At 39.6% G+C, this 22,363-nt stretch overlaps 1 protein-coding gene across 1 annotated transcript; it reads left to right on the top strand.

The window, feature by feature from the left end:
• The first annotated feature begins 1,188 nt into the window (after window positions 1-1,188).
• Window positions 1,189-9,974, top strand: LOC139469856 (caspase-7-like). Its single transcript, XM_071252165.1, has 6 exons — window positions 1,189-1,307; window positions 2,961-3,012; window positions 4,169-4,422; window positions 5,426-5,595; window positions 7,282-7,432; window positions 8,026-9,974. Exons 1-6 carry the CDS (start codon window positions 1,298-1,300, stop codon window positions 8,271-8,273), a joined length of 885 nt encoding a protein of 294 aa, XP_071108266.1. The 5' UTR covers window positions 1,189-1,297; the 3' UTR covers window positions 8,274-9,974.
• The last annotated feature ends 12,389 nt before the right edge of the window (window positions 9,975-22,363 follow it).

Raw genomic sequence — 22,363 nt, 5'->3', positions numbered from 1 at the left:
CCTTGTGTTTGTTTGTTGTTTAACATCGCACTCACCAATAGTGCAGCTTTATGACTGCGGTCTGTAAATAATCGAGTCTGGACCAGACAATACTGTGATTGACATCATGAGCATCGATCCACGCAATTGGGATACGATGACATGCATCAGCCAAGTTAGCGAGCCTGACCACCCGATCTCGTTAGTCGCCTCTTACGACAAACATAGTCGCCTTTTACGGCAAGCATGGGTTGCTGAAGACCCATTTTACCCCGGATCTTCACGGGTCTGTCATGCATGTGTACACTCTGATTGAAGACACATTTAAGAGTGTTCGTACTTTTTTTGTGGCACTCGATAGTTTCAACCTGATATTTCTTTCATTTATTATTATTATTATTATTATTATTATTATTATTATTATTATTATTATTGTTGTTGTTGTTGTTGTTGTTGTTGTAACAAGAAGATCTAAATAAACTTACGGATACTCATGTGTGTACCAAGATGCAATAAGGATGATCATTTTACGATAGAAAAAGGGATGAATGCATATACCGCTCACATGATCAAGCCTGTTTCACCATACCATACTGAGAAATCTCAAAGTGCAGGTGTATCATTTGGTGAAAACCTACAGAGACTGACAGACCACGTGTTATCATTGATGCGAATCTGGGATCAGGGCCCACTTGAACAAAACGATCTTAGCGCTAAGACTGTCGTAAGCCTATCAATGTATGGGAGTTAAGGTCATCTTAGCGCTGAGATCGCTTTGTGCAACTGGGCCCAGAATCCTGAGACGAAGTTGCTTGCTTTACCGAAGCTCTTACAGGATCCTGTTTGTGGAAAATAAAGTCAACTGTGTATGGAGGGCAAGATAACCTACTGTATGTCATCGTAGCAAACCCTACACCCAGTAGATGTATTAATTACACTGAAACCCTACCCAGAGTATAATCCGCACGAAGTTTCCAATATCTCACATTCCCATGTTGACTTTTAATAAAGATATAATGCGTATAAAAACATCGAAGCTTGTACGATATTTCATATTTTTTAATGTTACAACACCTCATATGCAATTTTCTCTAGACGCCATATTGAAAGCTCAGCGAGCCTTCTATTCAGTTTCTGTCACTGGCGCGCGGGCCATGTGCAGCGGGATCCATACATTAGTGACGCATTTGTATCCGGGATCGTTTTACAGGTCACGACCGCTTCCTAGGGATATACAAATGCTGAAGATAGAAACATCAAGGTTTGGGATAACAATTTGGAACACACTACGCCAGGTGACTGCTTATTCCCTTCGAGCATGGCTGACAGTAAGTATTAAAACGATTTCTCATATCCGATTCCCTTTCGGTGAACGCTAATACTGAGGCGTGTTCAACACGCTCGCTCACAGCGAGACAATATTATCAGGTATTTGTGGATTGTCAGTTCTGCAGTTGAAATCGTTGGGTTACATGCAGTATTAATCTGATTTAGGAAGAGCATAATTATCAAATTCCAAAACTCCGGTGACATTTCTATTTATGCTGGTAAATGACCTGACTCAGTGTCTAATTGTCCACTTGTGTAGTTCCCGGTGTCTTATGCTAGTGGTATGAGGCGATTAAATGGCTAGTTGGTCAGGCTTGGTTACATCGTGGTTGATTGGTGGGTTGGTTTATTGTTTAACGCACTCACCAATATTACAGCTATATGACGGCGGTCTGTAAATAATCGAGTCTGGACCAGACAATCCAATGATTGATATCATGAGCATCGATCCATGCGATTGGTGACATCGTGGACAGATGCTGGAATATTACTCGTGCGGCGTTAAACAACAAACAAACAGATCTAATTGTCTGACACGTCTTTTCATATTTCAAACGTGTCGATATGTCCGCTTTTAGCTGATTTGATATGATTATAGAATACATTTTGTCGCTTTTATTACCGAATTAGCTTGGTCCGCACTAACGATCGAAATTGAGACAGCTTACATAATATGAGGTCTGGTGGGGTAGCCTAGTGGTTAAAGCGTTCGCTCGTCACGTCAAAGACCCGGGTTCAATTCCCCACATGGGTACAATATGTGAAATAGGTGTGTCCCCCACCGTGATATTGCTGGAATAGTCCTAAAAGCGGCGTAAAACTATACTCACTCACTCCAATAATATGAATATGTTATCTCACGGGGATGCCATGCAAGATTAAGCAGGTACCTGCATCCAAAGTGGGATATGGAGCGTAACAAAAAAGTTTGTGATAAAAATATATTACGTTTTGAAACATTAATGTTTTCTTGAAAATACATTGGATGTAACGTTTTCCATTCTGTTCTGGTATTGAGATATTTTTGGTAAAAATGTATTGGGCTTGGACAATATCATTAGGAATTAGCTCTTATTCTTTTGACAACCTAGCATTACATGAAAATCAATGCGTGTATCAAAACTTTATGTAACACTAATAAGTACCAACATTTTAAAAGGTATCCGTCTAGCAAAGAATGTCAGCGTATCACCCGAACTACTCGTTAAGCTCGATTAATACATTTTATGAAGTCTGTTATAGGTACTGTATTGATCTACAACTCTGGGAACAATAAAAACGTTTAAAAAAGAGAGTCTGTTATAGGTTTCTTCAGTTTAGACTGTGTAACTAGTTCCACTCTGTCAAACGGCATTGGAACAGGTCCCATGGTCTCATGTATTGTCCCTGTAGCCCATTGGCATTGGTATTATAGCAGGGGCGGTCGGGTAGCCTAGTAGTTAGAGCGTTGGCACGCCACGCCGGAGACCCTGGTTCGATTCCCGACATGGGTACAATGTGTGAAGCCCATTTCTGGTGTCCCCCGCCGTGATATTGTTGGAATACTGCTAAAAGCGGCGTAAAACCATACTCACTCACTCATTGGTATAATAGCAATGAATGAATAGTTAGGATGTGAAACGACATTTAACAATATTTGTGTCATCTTTCAGGTGTAGATGCTGGGTCGGAGCCAAATACAAAAACAGTCGATGTCCGTACGGGGTAAGACATTTGCATTTTGTTAACAAGGAGACCAATCTACCTACTGTCTCAAATTTCAAAACACAGTAGGTTTATGTCCACTCTATCATGACGACAAGAGCGCTTTGAAAACGGTGCTCTCTTGGAGCGAGTACTTTTACTTGGGCCTATACTATAGGGCCTGTCTTAGAACGTGCCGAAAATGAGTCACAGTTACTCACAATCATGAAACAGTTCAACTCCAGTTCAAGACCGATAAATTAAATTTTCCTTGACATCTCAAATTGTAGGACTTGTATATGACAATAACATGAAGTTGTACAAGATCGATCTTAACAGTAAGACGTTATCAATGGAACCGTCCACAACAGAATCTCCTCATGGCATTTCGAAGGTGTTTTTCAAAAGTTAATTTCCCTGTTTGGTTTTGCTCGAGGATAATTCATTGCAATTGCAACACACAAGTTGTTAGTCACAACTACACTTTACTGATGACTCCCGAAGGGGACACGGGTGACCACGTATTGTAAGGCGCACCAATTCGCTGTGGATGTTATGTCCCTTTGACGTTCAATATTGGGGGTTCGAAACCCAGGGGGCGGTCGGGTAGCCTAGCGGTTAAAGCGTTCGCTCTTCACGCCGAAGACCCGGGTTCGATTCCCGACATGATTCCCGCCGTGATATTGCTGGAATATTGCTAAAAGCGGCGTGAAACCATATTCACTCACTCACTCGAAACTCAGATACGAACTGATTATGATAATAGGTTTGTCAGCAACACATGAGTTTCATAATAGTGGTGAACGTTTTCGATCTCCACCAGGAGCTGACACATGTAACCAATGGAATCTGTAGAAGCTAATAAATTGTATGCATTTAATAATAAGATCCAAGTTGTGTACACACATATATATATATGCCTGTCGATATAAGCTACTTTGGTTTCTGTTTCTACGTAATAATCTTCGGAAATATACTATCTCATGAAGTTAAATATGCTTTTTTTATGTATTTTTTCTCCAACAATTCATTTTCTTATGACATTCCAAAACATATGTATAAATATACTAGTATATGTGATTGATCTTGTGATGAAATACGGTAAATTTCATTTTTCTTCACAAATCAATCAGACAAATATCCCCTCCCTATATAAAACATTTGTTATATCTTGTAGCGGTGTTGGGGATGGCAAGTATAGAAACGTCCCAATTTATACAGAAAAAGAATTCACGGACACAAAATACAAGATGAACAGGTCTCCTGGCCTTGCAATTATCTTCAACAACAAAACGTTTAAACACAAGACACCTAGAACTGGAACTGATAAAGACGCTGAAAAAATAGACCAACGTTTCAGGGAGCTTGGTTTTGAAGTAAAGATTCACCAGGACAAGAAAAGTTTTGAGATGCAATCACTTATAGATGAAGGTAATTCCATTGTAACCTTTTCATCTCATATGTATCTATTAGTCTACTTGTAAATGGTAACTAAATGTCCCGATTGTAGCAACTTCTTTGATATACATTTGCAGATCAAATCGCCAGACAATGTTGATCAAAACATATCCCATTATCTATACATGCCGGGTCTCTTGGTTAATCACTAAGTCAAATATAAAACTGAAAACAGACATAAAACATTGTCTTATTCTTTGTGTTCTTGTAAAAAGCTTTATCCAGTGCAGATAGACATACGACTTTAATGATACAGAATCTTTGCCCTATGCCATGTGTTCATATAAATCCATCCCAGCAGTCTCTCAATGTAAAGTGCAGATAGGCATAAGACGTTAATGTTACAGAATTTTTGCCCTATTTGATGTGGTCCTTAAACCGCTTTATTCATGCCATCAGTTTCTCAACGTAAAGTGCAGATGGTATAAGACGTTAATGTTACAGAATCTTTGCACTATGTGATGTGGTTCTTAAACCGCTTTATTCATGCCAGTAGTTTCTCAACGTAAAGTGCAGATGGTATAAGACGTTAATGTTACAGAATCTTTGCACTATGTGATGTGGTCCTTAAACCACTTTATTCATGCCAGTAGTTTCTCAACGTAAAGTGCAGATGGTATAAGACGTTAATGTTACAGAATCTTTGCACTATGTGATGTGGTTCTTAAACCGCTTTATTCATGCCAGTAGTTTCTCAACGTAAAGTGCAGATGGTATAAGACGTTAATGTTACATAATCTTTGCACTATGTGATGTGGTCCTTAAACAACTTTATTCATGCCTGCAGTCTCTCAAAGTAAGTACAGATAGACATAGGACGTTAATGTTACATACTCGTTATCCTATGTCATGTGTAAAACCGCTTCATCCATCCCGCAGTCTCTCAAAGAATAGTGCAGATTGACATGAAATATTCATCTGACTGAACCCTATGTCTTATGTTATCTTTTCATATTAACTGTTTTATCTATCCCAGCGGCAACATATGATTTCTCTGACTATGACTGCTTCGCTTGTGTCATCCTGTCTTACGGTGAGGAGGGGCTGGTCTATGGAACAGACGGACCAGTACAGATCGAACACTTTGTAGATCCATTTAAACAGAACAACTCTCTGGCAGGCAAACCCAAGCTATTCTTTATACAGGTTAGTTAATATTTAATGTGTCTGTTCGTGTGGTTTCTTCGCGCTCTTTGATACAAAAAGAAACAAAGTGTACTCATGTAATTGTCCAGTGTCTTAATATCTAGACATTATAGAAGGACTGCGTTGAGATGCAATTAGAAGTTGGAGTACTAAGTAAGGATAAAATATATGGATGAACAACTTCTTTATTACATCCAGGAGAGAGAGAGAGAGATTTTACGTGAGCACGGATGGTGAACAGAGTTTGGTTGACAAGGATATATTTATATATATAGAGGTAGGAGAAGGAGTTTATACAGTAGAATAGATTAAGGTGTAGTTACACTAGAGTTAGTTATGTACACAACTCTGCTCTACTGTAATATATATATATATATATATATATATATATATATATATATATATATATATATATATATATATATATATATATATATCGCGTCGATCCAACTCGTCCCACAGATGCTCAATCGGGGACAAATCTGGCTGGCCAAGGTAATGTCTGGATGTTGTTGTGCTGTAAGGAGTCTCGAGCGTTGTCCTGCTGGAACTGTCCGCCATGAACGTTGACGTGAGGAAGTCTCATGCCACATGCACGAGAGGCGTCCTACCACCGTGATGAATTCCGGCCCATACCATGACACTGCCGCCGCCAAATGGGACAACCTGCTGCACACAGTTGGGGAGCGTAATGTTCACCCCGACGTCTGTAGACACGTGCACGCCCACGTGTGAGTAGGAAACGGGACTCGTCAGTAAACAGTATATTTCTCCACCTTGCACGTGCCCATCTAATGCTCTGTTGGCACCAAAGCAGACGGTCCGCCAGATGACGTTGGGTCAATACATGACATCGAAAAGGTCTTCGTGCAAAAAGTCCAGCCTCCCTCAGTTTGTTGCGTACCGTTTGATCTGATATTCTGCGTACCCCAGGGATCTGTGTGGTTGTCGGAGGTGTCGCAGCCGGATGTATCGATCTTGTGCTTGGGTTGTCACCCAAGATTGTCTGTCTGGATACGCCAAAGTGCCTGGTCACTTCTTGTTGAGTTGCTCCAGCTTGTAATCTCCCAATGGCGTTGTTCCGTTGAGCCGTTATAAGGACTGTATGAACAGCCGTTGATGTGGATTTTTATACCCATTCAGCAGGGGGGCCTGCATGCCTAAATGCAGGATCCTGTGCTGCACGTTTTTTTACAGGCGGTTGCGTTTGGATGAAGCTGTAAAATTGATCCCCAAACGCTACGTTTATTTTAGATATTCGGCAAAAAGTGGTTCTACATCTATGTCAAGTTTCTTTTTTTTAAGAGTATATATCTATATCTATATCTATATATCTATATCTATCTCTCTCTCTCTCTCTCTCTCTCTATATATATATATATATATATATATATATATATCTATATCTATATCTATCTATCTATATATATATATATATCTATATCTATATCTATATCCTTGTCAACCAAAAGAAGTTGTTCATCCATATCCTTACTTATTTTAGAAGGAGCTTTGATATGATAAAGCATGGGCAACTAAATTGTAAATCCTTTGTAAAGTAATAAGCTGCAGAATGAGGTGATGCCAGTCTACCTGATAGCCGTGTGTTACAGTTACAGATAAGTTTGTTCAAGTCGCAAACTGTTCTCTCTGACATCTTGACGTACGACGTATATTCCTCTTCAGGCTTGCAACCAAGAAGAGCCTGAAGGAGGCGAGGACGTGAGTGATGCAATGGGTGTGACGGGAGATGGTGGTGAGGATGAAGAGTTGATACCTCAGACGTACAGGATCCCCGCAGAGGCTGACTTCTTCATTGCATACTCCGTTATCCCAGGTGAGCTGCTTGTAGAGGAACATGAAAAGTTTCATAGTGTCATCACTTTTTGTATCTGACTAATTGCACATATTGGTTGGTGGATTGGTACGTGTAGCGTTTATAGTTAATGAGACCCATGAAGAAGAGGGTTAGAATAGGTCTATATTTAAAAGCATTCTTCTATTAGAAGACATGAAACTTTATGGATCGTTGTAACGACGTCACACAGTTACTTTGTCTTTCAACCGGTAAATACGGAGTAAACGCAGTATTATACTATATCATATGCTGCTTCTTGTCCCTTACATATACATATGAACTCTATACGCTTCCTCAATATTCACCACCTGAAAAGGGCAAGAAGTAGCCCTGAAATACAAATGTAAAAATTCTTACTCATAAATGTTTTATGACTTCCTGTCTTTATGTACTGCAATGTGTTTAGCGTGTACACTCTATCATTCAGGATGTTTTGCTGCATAGAGTATGTGATGCTAATTTGTGACTCCCACTTCCCAGAAGGGATGACATGTGGTATAAACTCAATGTATCATGAGCATGTTAAATGCAAGTACAAGCTCTTAACTGGGTTTGCTGATGTTACCTTTCAGGGTACTTCTCCTGGCAAGGCAGGGAGGAAAACGGATCGTGGTTCATCAGGGCTCTGTCTGATGTTTTAGGAAAATTCGGAACCTCACTTGACCTCATGGCAATGATGATCCGTGTCAACAGACAAGTGGCTTACGACTTCGAGTTGAATAAAAAAAATGAATTCATTGAGAGGAAAAAACAGATAGCGTGTATAACGTCCATGCTGACAAAAGAAGTACGTTTTCCCAGACGAGATCAGAAAGAGTAGCGATGGTTTTGCCAGTATTACTGCATAGACATTGATAGGCCCTCAAATACAGTTGTGGAGGCAGAATATCATCAAGGATACAGGGAGTATCAATAGCATCGGCAGCAGCGCAAATGGACAACTCCTCATCGCCATACAATGAAACACTGGTACAGATATGGGTATATACATATATTGGATAAATTATATTTAGTTAGCTGATAATTCATTCCATTTTCTGTCGTATTAATTAATTCTACTTTTTTCCATCGCGATATTTTTTTCTATTTTAAATACATCTTTCAATATTTTTATGAAGGAAGGAAAGCACAATGAAGTTTTCGTAATGTTTGACCGGTGAATGTAGTTTTTTGCAAGAAGACCTATATGGTTGAAAAGATAGCAGTTTTTGTTGTAGCAACATAATTTATGTGGATGCTAATATGAATACCATGTGCAAATTTTGAGTTAAGGTACACTTCAATTTCTAATCAAAATTTCTATACAAAAACACATTCTACATATAAATGGTATACGTTTTCAGATTTTAAAGAGATACAAAAAGAACATATATCATCATCCATTAACTTCATTTTCAATCATTCCTTTTTTTGGTATATAAAGCTCTATTTATGAATATGTACTGGAAATCTATTGGTTCCTTGGTACACATTTTACAAATAGTGGAGAGATTATTCATAAAATGCTTTGAATAAGTTCATTTTCCCATTTATCAAGCATCAGAGGAAAGTTATTTGTAGCTTTGAGTTTATCATATAATATTCTGGAGCTCTTTGTTTTTGTCAACAAGTCTCTAAAAATGTTATTTATGTATAAGTTAGCTGTGAGACAAAACCTGCCATTTATTGCTTTTTTCCATGATTTAGGGATATTTTGCATTACTCAGTTGTAGTCAAGTAAAGTACCTTTAATTTGAAATTCGTCTTGTAATTCTTCACATGTTAAAAATCAGTTGTTGCTACATAACTCTTTTAAACTATGAAAACCAAGCTGTCGCTATACATTGGTTACACTTGGAGTTCTGCATCAATATATTTTTGTTGATATGATATGGTATGAAAATGCCAACACCATTTGAAAATATACCTAGACAAATGGATGGTTATTTGCTGCTGTTTTGAATCATTAAACGTGAATGCATATATTAATCCTTGTAATAAAAGTGGTCAAGTTCCATTAACAAAGTAGAAAGATTCGCTTTTTTCAACATATAGAACTCAACCATGTGTGGTTTCTGTCTTGTAACTCGCCGAAATTCACGGTGCGGAGTTCCGTCCCTTACACGAAGAACAGAGGACCATGTTGAAAAAGTTGGGCAATGAAGGCAAACATTGTGCACTTCGAGTTCAAAGCACCAAACTTGGCAAGCTCATACAATGTACTACATACAGACCATTTCTTAATATGGTGCCAGCTGAACAGCAACCCCTGGTGTTAGAAAATCAAAGATGGCCGTCAACAAGGCTGAAATCACTAATAATGTCAACCTTTACTCAATATATCATAACTATCTGGTCTATCTTAGTACTGTCTTCGGGATTAATTGCAACAATGCTATATATAATTCACATCTAGTATGCAGAGACCATAGGTGGTGACGAAAATCCAAGATGGACGCCAAGATGATTTCATTTTCAGAAATTGTTGTTTGTTCACAATATCAGTTATGTATCATTTGTTGAATTCAATTTAATTTAGCGATAAACCAATTCGAATTATGTTTTATTGAATTAAAGTTTATATTTTTGGTAATAAAATTCGTTGCATCTTAAGTATTAACTTTTTCTTCTCAAAAAGACAAAACAAAGAATGATGAATACATTTATCTATTTAATTATGTTTGGCAGTGTTTATTATTGTAAAGCGTATATTCATACATTAAGAACATTGTATTATTACTAGAATACTGCTAAAATCTCCCTTCTCCAGTCTGCAGTGAAAGAACATCTACATCAACATCTAGATTTCTTGTTCTGGGCAATATTTATCCTTGGAGATGTCAAAGAAATATGTTGTTATAAATACCAGCTAAACATTAAATCTTTGAAAGGCATTTAGAAGTGATACACATAAGGAAGAAAAGTTATTGATGTCAACTTCTTTATCATGAGGAACACAACCATATACTCCAAAACGTTGTGTTCCCCATAATTTGTTGGCAAAGTTGGCATCCTTAGATTCTCTTCCTCAGCTAAACATTGTTTTGCCGTTAAGAATTTGTGCCAGTTTTCCTTATGTACCATACTGTGGCGACAAATGGTAGTCTGTTATATTTTTTGTCACTGTACACTTGACGACACGTGATACTCTTGTCATATGTAACTTTCGGTAAATAAATATAAGAGTGAGGCTGGCTCTATATAAAACTGCAGCACTCACGTGTGTGTTGTCATACTCGGAATCGTCCAACAGACACTGGTTTGGGTCGGGATCTCTTATGCTTATGGAAATGGTTTTATCGTCCACATGTACCCTTCTTCCATTTCGCTCAAAGTTGTTACAGGAATAAGATCCGGGGTAGAAAAGGTCTTCAGCAACCCATGCTTGCCGTAAAAAAGCGACTATGCTTGTCGTAAGAGGCGACTAACGGGATCGGGTGGTCAGGCTTGCTGACTTGGTCAATGAATGTCATCGTATCCCAATTGCGAAGATCGATGCTCATGATGTCAATCACTGGATTGTCTGGTCCATACTCGATTATTTACACACCGCCGTCATATAGCTGGAATATTGTCGAGTGGGGCGTTAAACAACAAACAAACAAACAATCATATAGTTATAACAAGCCCTCCTCGCAGCGTTGCATACAAACGCGACAACGCCATACAAGACTGCATGTCTTTTCAGCCAGCTCCCTATTCAGTTGGTTGAGTGACGGCAAACGTTCACTACGTGTAAAAGACAGCGTGAGGCAACACAGCAGTCACCGGGTGATATTCAGTGGACAGTTTCGTAGACGGTTTCTTCTCGTTGACCTTGGGTGACTGTAAGTACAACAACTCCTTCAGAAGAATGAGACACCAGTTGGGTGTAGGCATGGGTATGTAGGAAGTGAGGACTACGCTGGTTAATGCTGACTACACGCACTGTGTAGTTAAACGCTTCTGACACCAAGCGTACATCGAGATGTTAAAAGCAGTCATAGCTAATACTGTTCCCAGAATAGGAATACCAGTATTTATTATGTATTTAGTGATTGAATATTAATTTATTTCAACAAATATAACATCCTCGAGTGAAATAAAACTTTAATATACTCTCAGTCTGCCTCGGTGATACGGTTTGCCGAGTAAATCCAATTAGAAAATGTTTTGGAAATTTTACCTCATTTCGTGACCCGAAAAAAACATATGTTCACTTGTGGCTGATACACGCATAAACACATCAGCTGCAAATTAACTGCTAAGCTATAACAGTGATCGTCTCATGGGCGATCTTTTTGTTCGAAAGGGCAATAGATTTCCTTTTGAAATGCTAAAAGGGAATATCAACATTTGTTGAGTCTTTGACAGCGGGAAAAACGCCATGAAAAACGGGATATGCCACTGTATTTTCTACGTCAGAAAACAGCGAGGCATTTTGTCAGTCTGGGCTAACATATCGCATCGACGAAATAATGCAAACTCATTTTATTTATCAGCCTTTGTGTTATTTCCCACGACAATTCCAAGCATTCAAGCATTCAAATCTTAACAAATAGTTCTCATACTACCATGGATTTCAATTAATGAAACGCCTACATTTGCACCACACCACATGCGCAGTTTAAGGTTGGACTGTCCGTATCAGCGCACCTAGCGGGTTAGTGAAGGGAAGATAAATTGAAAAAAGATCGCCTATTCAATTGGCTCAATACAAGGATAACACATACAAGGACCGCCGTCATATAGCTGGAATATTGATGAGTGCGGCGTTAAACAACAAACCAACCAACCACATACAGAGACTCAGTCCTGATAAGGCTAAAATAAGACTTACGACTCTTGCTTGCGGTTTTTTTTAAGCAAGGTTACAATGGTCAAGGCCTCAATAAAGATTTCAAAAAGTTGTATGGTAGACATGAGGAGGACATTTCCAAATTTGATATATCCGTGACCAAAATGATGTCCTTTGCAATTCCCTATTTTGACTTTAGCCATATGTTCCCATGTGCTTTCAAGCGAACACTTATAATTACCTTGTGTTGGAGTACATGTGTGACGGGTGCCACCGTGGGGCAGGATACGCTCATCTTTTTGCGAACATCTGGTGTCGTCGCTAATTGATAGAGATTCATAAACAAATGCTTACGATACTGCCGGAATCGTAAATGATGTTCTTATGATTATGGAAAGGATTGTATGCCCTTTTCTGTAGGCGGTACCACTGTCTGCAATCTTCCAGCTTGGACATCATTAGCTAGTGCAATAGTTAATGAATCATTAAATAACTCATGTTCTGTTTGGTAAGAAAAACAAACTTAGCAATGATAATCGATTTGAAGTTAGTGTCATTTTCATAGTTTATAACCACAACGTTTTATATTATAACAAACATTATGGTTTCGTCTTTTAGGTGGCCAAGATAGTGTTGATGGTGGAGCTGAGCCAAGTACGACAGGTATTGTTGGGTAAGACATTTCGAATTTTGTTGATATGTTACATTCATTCAAACCTAAAACAGTGACAGATTGTTAGGAAACTGGTTTTTTAAGGGAATATACGGAATGAAAATGTCATAGTGTCCTTGAATGAACTTAAAAGAAAATAGCACATTAAAAGAACAATCATTGACTACTACCAGGTTCTATCAATATGGAAAGATGTTATCAGAGAAAAAATCACATTATGTTGTATAATGAACATTAGAATACACTTTTGATAATCTTACTTGTAGCCTAAAGTCCCAAACAATATGTGAAAAATGGAATACAGAACATGTACAATAACTTGAGTTCCAGTTTTTTTTCATATGTTCAAAGCATCATCTTTTCGAAGCCAGAACTGTTGCAATGATCTATGTTCATTCTGTGAAACTAATACTGAATCTTTACTTCACGTGTATTGGGATTGCAAATATGTTAAAGAGTTTTGTCCAGAGAAGAATATTTTCTGAATGAATATTGTTATACCAAACATACATACATGTATGAAGTATTCAGAAAATACAAATTGCCATTTGCAAACTTCAAGAAGACTTTAATCAATTCAAATAGAGAAATCAATTGCACACACCATTAATACTATGACTGTGAAATAGAAAATGGGACAATTTGGCAAATGAACTGTCTGGTTAATATATATATATATCTCTTTTGAGCCTGAATTATTCTCACTACTGTGCTGAAAAAAAATAACTTAACATTAAGTTCACGAAGGCCGTAATATTCACAACAAATATAGCCTGGTAGTTTGATCACCTGTTGACTTGATATTGACATATGGTTAGTTTCCTGACCTATGTCCAAGAATTGAATACCTGATGTAAATGTGGTACTATGTAACCTACAAGTATAATATTACATTTACTTTACATGAATATGTAACATTAGAATTGAATAAAGATATTTCGTTAAGTCAACGATATTTCGATTCAGCAATGTGATGACCTGTAGAAGAAAAGTCAATCCGCTACTTGCTTGAGTTCCTTGCGCCAAATGGAAGCCCAGTCACCACTGGTTGATCTTTATATCACATCATATTAGATTCCATGATCTATCTACTAAAATGATAGATTAGTTCTTGGGCATATGTGTGATATTGTATGCGTTAAAAGGTTCAATGATACTCCACCATACATCGTAAGTATTGGGGGCGGTCGGGTAGCCTAGTGGTTAAAGCGTTCGCTCGTCACGCCGAAGACCCGGGTTCGATTCCCGACATGGGTACAATATGTGAAGCCCATTTCTGGTGTCCCCCGCCGTGATATTGCTGGAATATTGCTAAAAGCGGCGTAAAACCATACTCTGTCTGTCTGTCGTAAGTATTGATCTTGTTGTGAACTGAGTATAGTATATTAAAGAATATAGTCTAATCAACGAGCCGAACTGAGAGGCATGCAAAATATTGACCTGTACTCATGAGAAGATTGGAAACATTCTTTTTCCTTCTGCTAGAGAGGCTTTGGCCCAGTTCAAGTTTACACAGAGCAAGAATTCACTGACTTCAAATACATGATGAACAACGATAAACGTGGCCGTGCAATCATTCTCAACAACAAGATTTTTGTTCTGGAACTGGAACTGAAGTGGACGCTTCGAATATATGTGAACGTCTCACACGTCTTGGTGATGAAGTGAAGGGGCACGACAACCAGACAGCAGCAGAGATGGCAAACATCATGACTGAAGGTAGTTGTGTTGTAACTGAGTAAGGATACGATTTATGGATGAACAACTTCTTTTTTATGGATGAACAACTTCTTTTTTACAAATAGGAGCGACGTTTTGGTGTAACATCGTTATCAAGCAAGTGTTAGAACCTACACCGAAACGTCACTCCTAATTGTAATAAAGAAGTTGTTCGTCCATAAATCTTATCCTAATTAGTACTCTTACTTCTAAATGCCTCTCGGGGGCACGGGTGGCCCAGTCGTCTAAGGCGCGCGATTCGCTGTGCAGAGTTGCGTCCCTTGGGCACGCCAGAAACCTATGATTGTGGGTTCGAATCCCGGTTCGGCCCGATTATGTTTCTAGGTTTGTCAGCACCATACCCGTGCTCGTGGGTTTCACTGAAGCGGTAAACGTCTGAGACCTGCATCACTTCGGGCTTTCCTCCCACATTAAGCTGACACGCCGCGATATAACTGGAATACTGTTAAAAGCGGCGTAAAACCCAACTCACTCACTCACTCACTCTAAATGCCTCTCAAAGAAGGGTTGTAACTTGTTATCAACCTATGCCTGTTAACTTAACAATGTGTGATCTAATGGTCTGATTGTAGTTACTGCTTTACTATAAAGATTAACTCTCCACGTGACAGACGTTTTTTCGCCAACACGTGTCTTATTCATATCCACAAAGAGGAAAGAAATTGGATGAATAAAGAATTCATGTTATATAATTATATATGTATTCTCCACTTGAACAACTTTATATCCCATGGACAGCCTTGTCTATACATGGCAGGTCCTATTAATGTCAACTCACAGAAAAAGAAGTCGCAGATAGGTATGAAACATTAACCTGATAATATCCTATGTCTTATGTTATGTTTAATATGAACTGTTGTATCCATCACAGAGACAAAGTCTGAATTTTCTTCCGATGACAGCTTCGCTTGTGTCATGCTGTCTTTTGGCGAGAAGGGGCTGGTCTATGGCACCGACAAACCAGTACAAATCAAAGTCCTTGTAGATCCATTTGAACGGAACATGACTCTGGCAGACAAACCAGTACAAATCAAAGTCCTTGCAGATCCATTTGAACGGAACATGACTCTGGCAGACAAACCAGTACAAATCAAAGTCCTTGCAGATCCATTTGAACGGAACATGACTCTGGCAGACAAACCAGTACAAATCAAAGTCCTTGCAGATCCATTTGAACGGAACATGACTCTGGCAGGCAAACCAAAGGTATCCTTTATACAGGTTAGTTCACCTAGTTCACCTAGCCGTGCGTTCTTTTCTAAATCATTCCAAGATCCATATTTTATGAGTTTAGCAACAATGGCTTAGAGTGAGTGAGTTGGGTTTAACGCCGCTTGTAACAGTATTCCAGTTATATCGTGGCGTGTCAGCTTAATGTGGGAGGAAAGCCCGAAGTGATGCAGGTCTCAGACGTTTACCCCTTCGATGAAACCAACGAGTACGGGTATGGTGCTGACAAACCTAGAAACATAATCGGGGCGAACCGGGATTCGAACCCAAAATCATAGGTTTCTGGCGTACCCAGGGGACGCAACTCTGCACAGCGAATCGCGGCGCCTAAGACGACTGGGCCACCCGTGCTCTCTGACTCAGTTGTAACGACCTGAATGGACACAAATCTGATCGTTTTGGGGGATATTTTAACTTGTAGCTGTGACTTTTACTATGGCAGCGTTTTAATATCAGCCATGTAAGATCCAGCTGTTTTCTACAATAAGTGATGTTGAATAACAACTATAGTAATTCAGACTTTCAAAATGCTTTGACTGTAAAAATTATTGCATATGTCCATTAGTATTTTACCCCAAAACATCGCTTTAGTATCTTATACGTTACATTCTATACAAAAAAGACAACGTTGTGGACAAATATAACACTATTCAATAATGTATATTATGTGAGTGACTATAGTTCTGAAAATTGTATCGATCATATGTGTACTGGAGAAGTCTTTAAATAGGCTATTTGACCAATCCAGTTTTTTACTCATGGAAATCTAAATGATATATTGTTTTAACTATACAGTTCATTACATGTTATATCCGTGAAAATAACAAAACCCGATGTCTAAGTTATAAACATAATCACCGAAATACTGCAAACTTAAGATTCAAAACAAAACTTTGATACCCGAATCAAATAATTTACATCATCATCGAAAACTATTTTTTGTTTGTTTCTTTTTAAGCCGCCATTGAACAAGGGTCCATACTCTCTTTCCTCTGGCAGTTGCCACCAGAAGGACATGCAATAAGGTGTATGGTCATTCACAAGGTTTAATTAAACCTTTAAATAAGAGCACAAGAGAACACATTTGCTCGAATGAGTATAGTTTAACGCCGCTTTTAATACATTTCAGCAGTTTTAGACGGGAGACACCAAAATTTGTCTTCATAATGGTACCCATGTGGGGAATCGAACCCGGAACTTCAGCGTGATGCGTCAACCTCTAGGTTACCCCACAATATTCCAGCTATATGACGTCGGTCTGTAAATAATAGAGTCTGGACCAGACAACCCAGTGAGTTATATCATGAGCATCGACCCACGCAATTGGGATCGATGACATGCATGCATCAACCAAGTCAGCGAGCCTGACCACCCGATCCCGTTAGTCGCCTTTTACGACAAGCACAGTTGCCTTTTACGACAAGCATGGGTTGCTGAAGACCTTTTCTACCCCGGATCTTCACGGGATGTATAGTGGGTATTATGTTGCAAAACAATCAGAAACTCCATCAACGAAGTCCATCACAGTTAGGCTCAGAGCTTTTTCTGCCACCCCACGTATGTGCATGAAAAATTTGAAAGATTCAATTGTTTTCTTATCAAAGAACTCACTTTAATATTTAGTTCTATGACTACACGGCCACACATTCGCTTCTCAGTAAGACAATGATTCATCGCACCTGTACAAAGAAAAGCTTAGGTTTTCCAGCTAGTTCTGGACAGCATTCGTCGTTGAAGTGAGTGAGTGAGTGAGTGAGTGTTGTTTTACGCCGCGTTTAGCAATATTCCAGCAATATCACGGCGGGGAACACCAGAAATTGGCTTCACACATTGTAGTCATGTCGGGAATCGAACACCGGGTCTTCGACGTGACGAGCGAACGCTTTAACCACTAGGCTACCCGACCGCCCTCGTCGTTGAAGGTACCGAGAAAATGTCTTGTCGGAACCGCCTCGCAGTCAGTGCCGTAAATAATGTCCCTTTTATTTCCTTTTCCATCTTTTTCTTCGCCTCCATGGGACATGATGACGCGCACGAAACAATCAGCCCGGCTGTGGTCGTACGTACATCTTGTTGGCGGCAACTACAGCGAGGAAATTTTCAAACTTTAGTCATTCCTTAACACAATCATCTGACAACAGATGTGACAATCACTTCAGAATTTACTTTAATATTGGTTATGGAGGTAAAAATCGTTGTGCATAACGTGTAAATGTGGGGTCTTCGGTTTATAACCCCCAAAATGTTTGCTTCGTCAGCCAATCAAATGTCACGGAATAACTTGCAATATTTTTATTTTTAATTGACAAATAATGACAATCATTGTCCCCCCGAAATAGATATCATGAACCGTGCAGAGTATATACTTTCCAAACAAAGCAGGGGATTGTGACATATCAATGTTATGAGCGGTATTGAGAAGAAAGATCGGTTTTAAAAAATGCCAGAGAACGGTTTCGGAAACAAACCTAAAGCTCCGAACGCCATAGCACAATGATCGGCCCCGCACAAGGCGCCCGAGGCCAACAACATAAGTTCAGGATCCATACATTAGAAGCAGACTTTAAGAAGTTGAGCCCCAACAGTCAATCAAATTGCTGTTCAGTTGCACCAGGCTACCGGAGTTCAAGTTACTGACCAGACTAGAAATCTGCAAAAACGTGTTGTACCACGGTTTACAAATCGACACATTCTAGCCAAACGCCAATTTTGTGATTCACTCTGGACTTTCTGGAAAGGCGTGTATGTGTCTTGAGGCTTCCTAACGAACATCCTAGGGGGTCAGTCTGTAATATTGGGCGGGATCACTGTAACTGCCAGAACGCCATTGCATATTGTCCATGAAAGGGTCATTGGAAAGTACTAGCGAGACAACATACTGGCACCAATAGTTGTGCCGTTTGTGCGTCATGCTGGTCTACATTTTGTCTTTCAAAACGATAACTCTCGTGCCCACCGTGCACGTGCTGTAACGGACTACCCCAAGCAGCAAAACGTCACCAGAATGCAATGGTCAGCGAGGACCTTTCCCCAATACAGGACGTCTGAAACATGATCGGAAGACGTGTACGCCGACGTTAAAGGCCACCCGCAACGTTAGCCGACGTGGAATGGACAAGTTTCCCTCAAATTGCCATATGGAGATTGATACGATTCATGTCACGTCATATAACAATGGTTGCCCTATCATGCTGGCGCCTCATTCAATATTTTTCTGCTAAACTTATGTGACACCGTATACACCACATAAAGACACCATAACTAATATTGCTGATCAAGAAATCTCAAACATTCATTTCCACTACACATCCCAGGTTGTTTTCGCGCACTTACAATACACCGCCAGCATGTTCTGTTGATTGTCATGTTACATCTAGTCCATTTCTTAGCCACCCATTAACATCACGCGATACCTGTTTGTAGTTTTGTAATCATTTGCTCTTTTCGAATACCCAATCTGGACCAGACAAACCAGTAATTGAAACTGGGTGGGTGGGTGTATGTTTGGGGGTCTTGCCCAGTCATCTGATGCACCGAAAAAGTGTTAATTTCGAATATTTCTGCACAATTTTCTAGTTAACATAATCGTAAAGGTCATTGTTAAATATACCTCATGGAGAATCTGTATGTGAAGACTGTGACCTTCATGTAGTAGAGGAGTTAGTGAGTGAGTTGGGTTTAACGCCGCTTTTAACAGTATTCCAGTTATATCGCGGCGTGTCAGCTTAATGTGCGGGGAAAGCCCGAAGTGATGCAGGTCTCAGACGTTTACCACTTCGGTGAAACCCACGAGCACGGGTATGGTGCTGACAAACCTAGAAACATAATCGGGGCGAACCGGGATTCGAACCCACAATCATAGGTTTCTGGCGTGCCCAAGGGACGCAACTCTGCACAGCGAATCGCGGCGCCTTAGACGACTGGGCACCCGTGCCCCTAATGTCGTAGAGGATGAATACCTTGTCTTTATTTTATGTAAGAAATATATTCACTTGATAAATAGTTTTCTCACCTCATTACACAAATGTTACAAGGGTAGTATTACGGTACATTTTGTTTAAGTCCAGTGATATGAATGTACCATGCTTGATAGCTTCATATTTATGTAAATTATGTAAACTGAGATCGACAAAGATGTAAGTAACACCCTGGACAATGACCTAATGATGATTTATCTTACAACTGTACTATGGGCCATGTGACCTGAATTGCGAAATAAAACTGATTCCTTGATTGATTAAAATTTCCGTGCAGAAGAAACCTTTGATTGACCGGGGGGGGGGGGGGGGGGGGGGGGGGGGGGGGGGGAGGGAGAGGGGGAAAGAGAGAGAGAGAAAGAGAGAGGAGAGAAATCGGGATTTTACGTGCGCTTTCCGACTTAGTGCGTATTTCGCACACGGATGATGAACCGAGTTTGGTTGACAAGTATATATATATATTATAATCATTAATTATAATCAAGGAATTTCGGTAATCATACATCAATGTTAAAATCCTTCTCCTATCTATCTATATCTATATATATACACACACACATACATATATATATATGTGTATATATATATATATATATATATATATATATATATATATATATATATATATATATACCGAAATTCCTTGATTATAATGCCAATGTTTATTTTAGTGTGTTGGTATTTAGTTAGTCATTTAATATGCAAAATGAAAAAAATATATAATAAAACCGTTTAAGGTTATTCAAATAACATTTTATTCAACATGCATGTGTTAATTACTAACTACGTTATAACACTTACTCTTGGTACTCGTTGATGTAGTCTTCAAACAGTATCACATTTGTCGTTAATAATACACGTATACATATACGGTCTGTCAACTTCTTTATTATAAGGAACACAACGTCTCGGAGTATATACTTATTTCATCAGGTGAAAGGTAATGTTGGAATGATGAAGTTGGTTGGTTGGTTTGTTGTTTAACGCCGCACTCAGCAATATTCCAGCTGTATGGCGGCCGTCTGTAAGTAGTTGAGTCAGGACCAGATAATCCAGTGATTGACATCATGAGCATCGATCCCAGCAAATTGGGATACGATGACATCAATCAAGGTAAGCGAGCCTGACCACACGATCCCGTTAGTCGCCTCTTACGGCAAGCATGGGCTGCTGAAGACCTTTTCTAACCCGGATCTTCACGGATGAGTCAAGGTAGGAAATGGCCTTGGACATAATTTTTGTCACTGATGCGTAAAATGTGGAAATTTCAAACGCGCGGAAACAACAACTATCAAACATTCACAAAACCCATACGTCCCAGTATTACTGTCGAGGGTACAACGAGGGCATTATATGTTTATAATACTTATACCCACATTTTTACGACCAATGTAGCATACACATCATGTATAAACCCTTACTTACCCACCCATGTACAACGTGTATATAACATCATAGGAAGCAGTGTATACATGTTGTATTGAACAAGTTATGTACACATGTATATAACATCATAGGAAGCAGTGTATACATGGATCGCAGGAAGCAGTACTCATTCACCCACGCATGTAAAGGCTGTAACCTAGGCTACATGTGCCTACAATACCGAACGTATAACAGGTGATATCTTATTCAACTCAAGTACTGCACTGAACCTATCCACTCCCTGATATGCGCTGTTTATGATTACAGACACTTCCAAACCCGGCTCTATTCTTTGACGTTACCCTTGCCCGAAACTACTGAATAAACAGAAGAATACAGTGCTCGGGGAAGTGCTATGAAATAGCCTGGGCCTATTGACCTGACAGGGCAGTCCCCTACCTGTCTTCTCCCTGGCCAACAACACGTAGGTTGCTATTTTTGTGTCTCACAACAGTGAAGTGGACAGCAATGACTCCTGTTCGTAAGACGTCCTACTCCATCCTAGATATTACCGACACTAATGACAACAATGTCCACATGTATCATATCGGCTACCTGCATGTGATCTATAGCCATAGCTGATATGTACTTCCGAGCACACGGATATCGGGACTGAGACAGCAGGGATGATTCGTGCACATTACTATGAATAAAATAAAATAATATATATTACCTTATCAGAAAGTCCCTGTATACAGGTGAGGGCGATAGTGTGATCCTTGCCGCTGCCTCATCCCGCTGCTCCTCCTGATAGGCTTTACAATCCACTTGGTCTTGTGTTGCGTGTTCACCAGCATCTCCCGGTACGGCCTGCTCCCGCAGCACGACCATATCCATGCCAGCATCCTTGTCATGTCCTCGACAAGCCTGATGTGTAGCTGCTCTGCTCGTGTGTAGCTGCTCTGCAGTTGGAGTGAATATGGTTGCTATGTATAGTGAGTGAGTGAGTGAGGTTTTACGCCGCTTTTAGCAATATTCCAGCAATATCACGACGGGGGACACCAGTAATGGGCTTCACACATTGTACCCATGTCGGGAATCGAACCCGGGTCTTCGGCGTGACGAGCGAACGCTTTAACCACTAGGCTACCCGACCTCCCCCATTACCT

The sequence above is a fragment of the Haliotis cracherodii genome, unplaced genomic scaffold (assembly GCF_022045235.1).
Source record: "Haliotis cracherodii isolate W230 unplaced genomic scaffold, xgHalCrac1.p SCAF_2, whole genome shotgun sequence".
In the NCBI taxonomy this organism is placed as follows: domain Eukaryota; kingdom Metazoa; phylum Mollusca; class Gastropoda; order Lepetellida; family Haliotidae; genus Haliotis; species Haliotis cracherodii.
The sequence above is the reverse complement of the archived record's forward strand: the minus strand, read 5'-3'. Positions and strand labels throughout refer to the sequence as shown.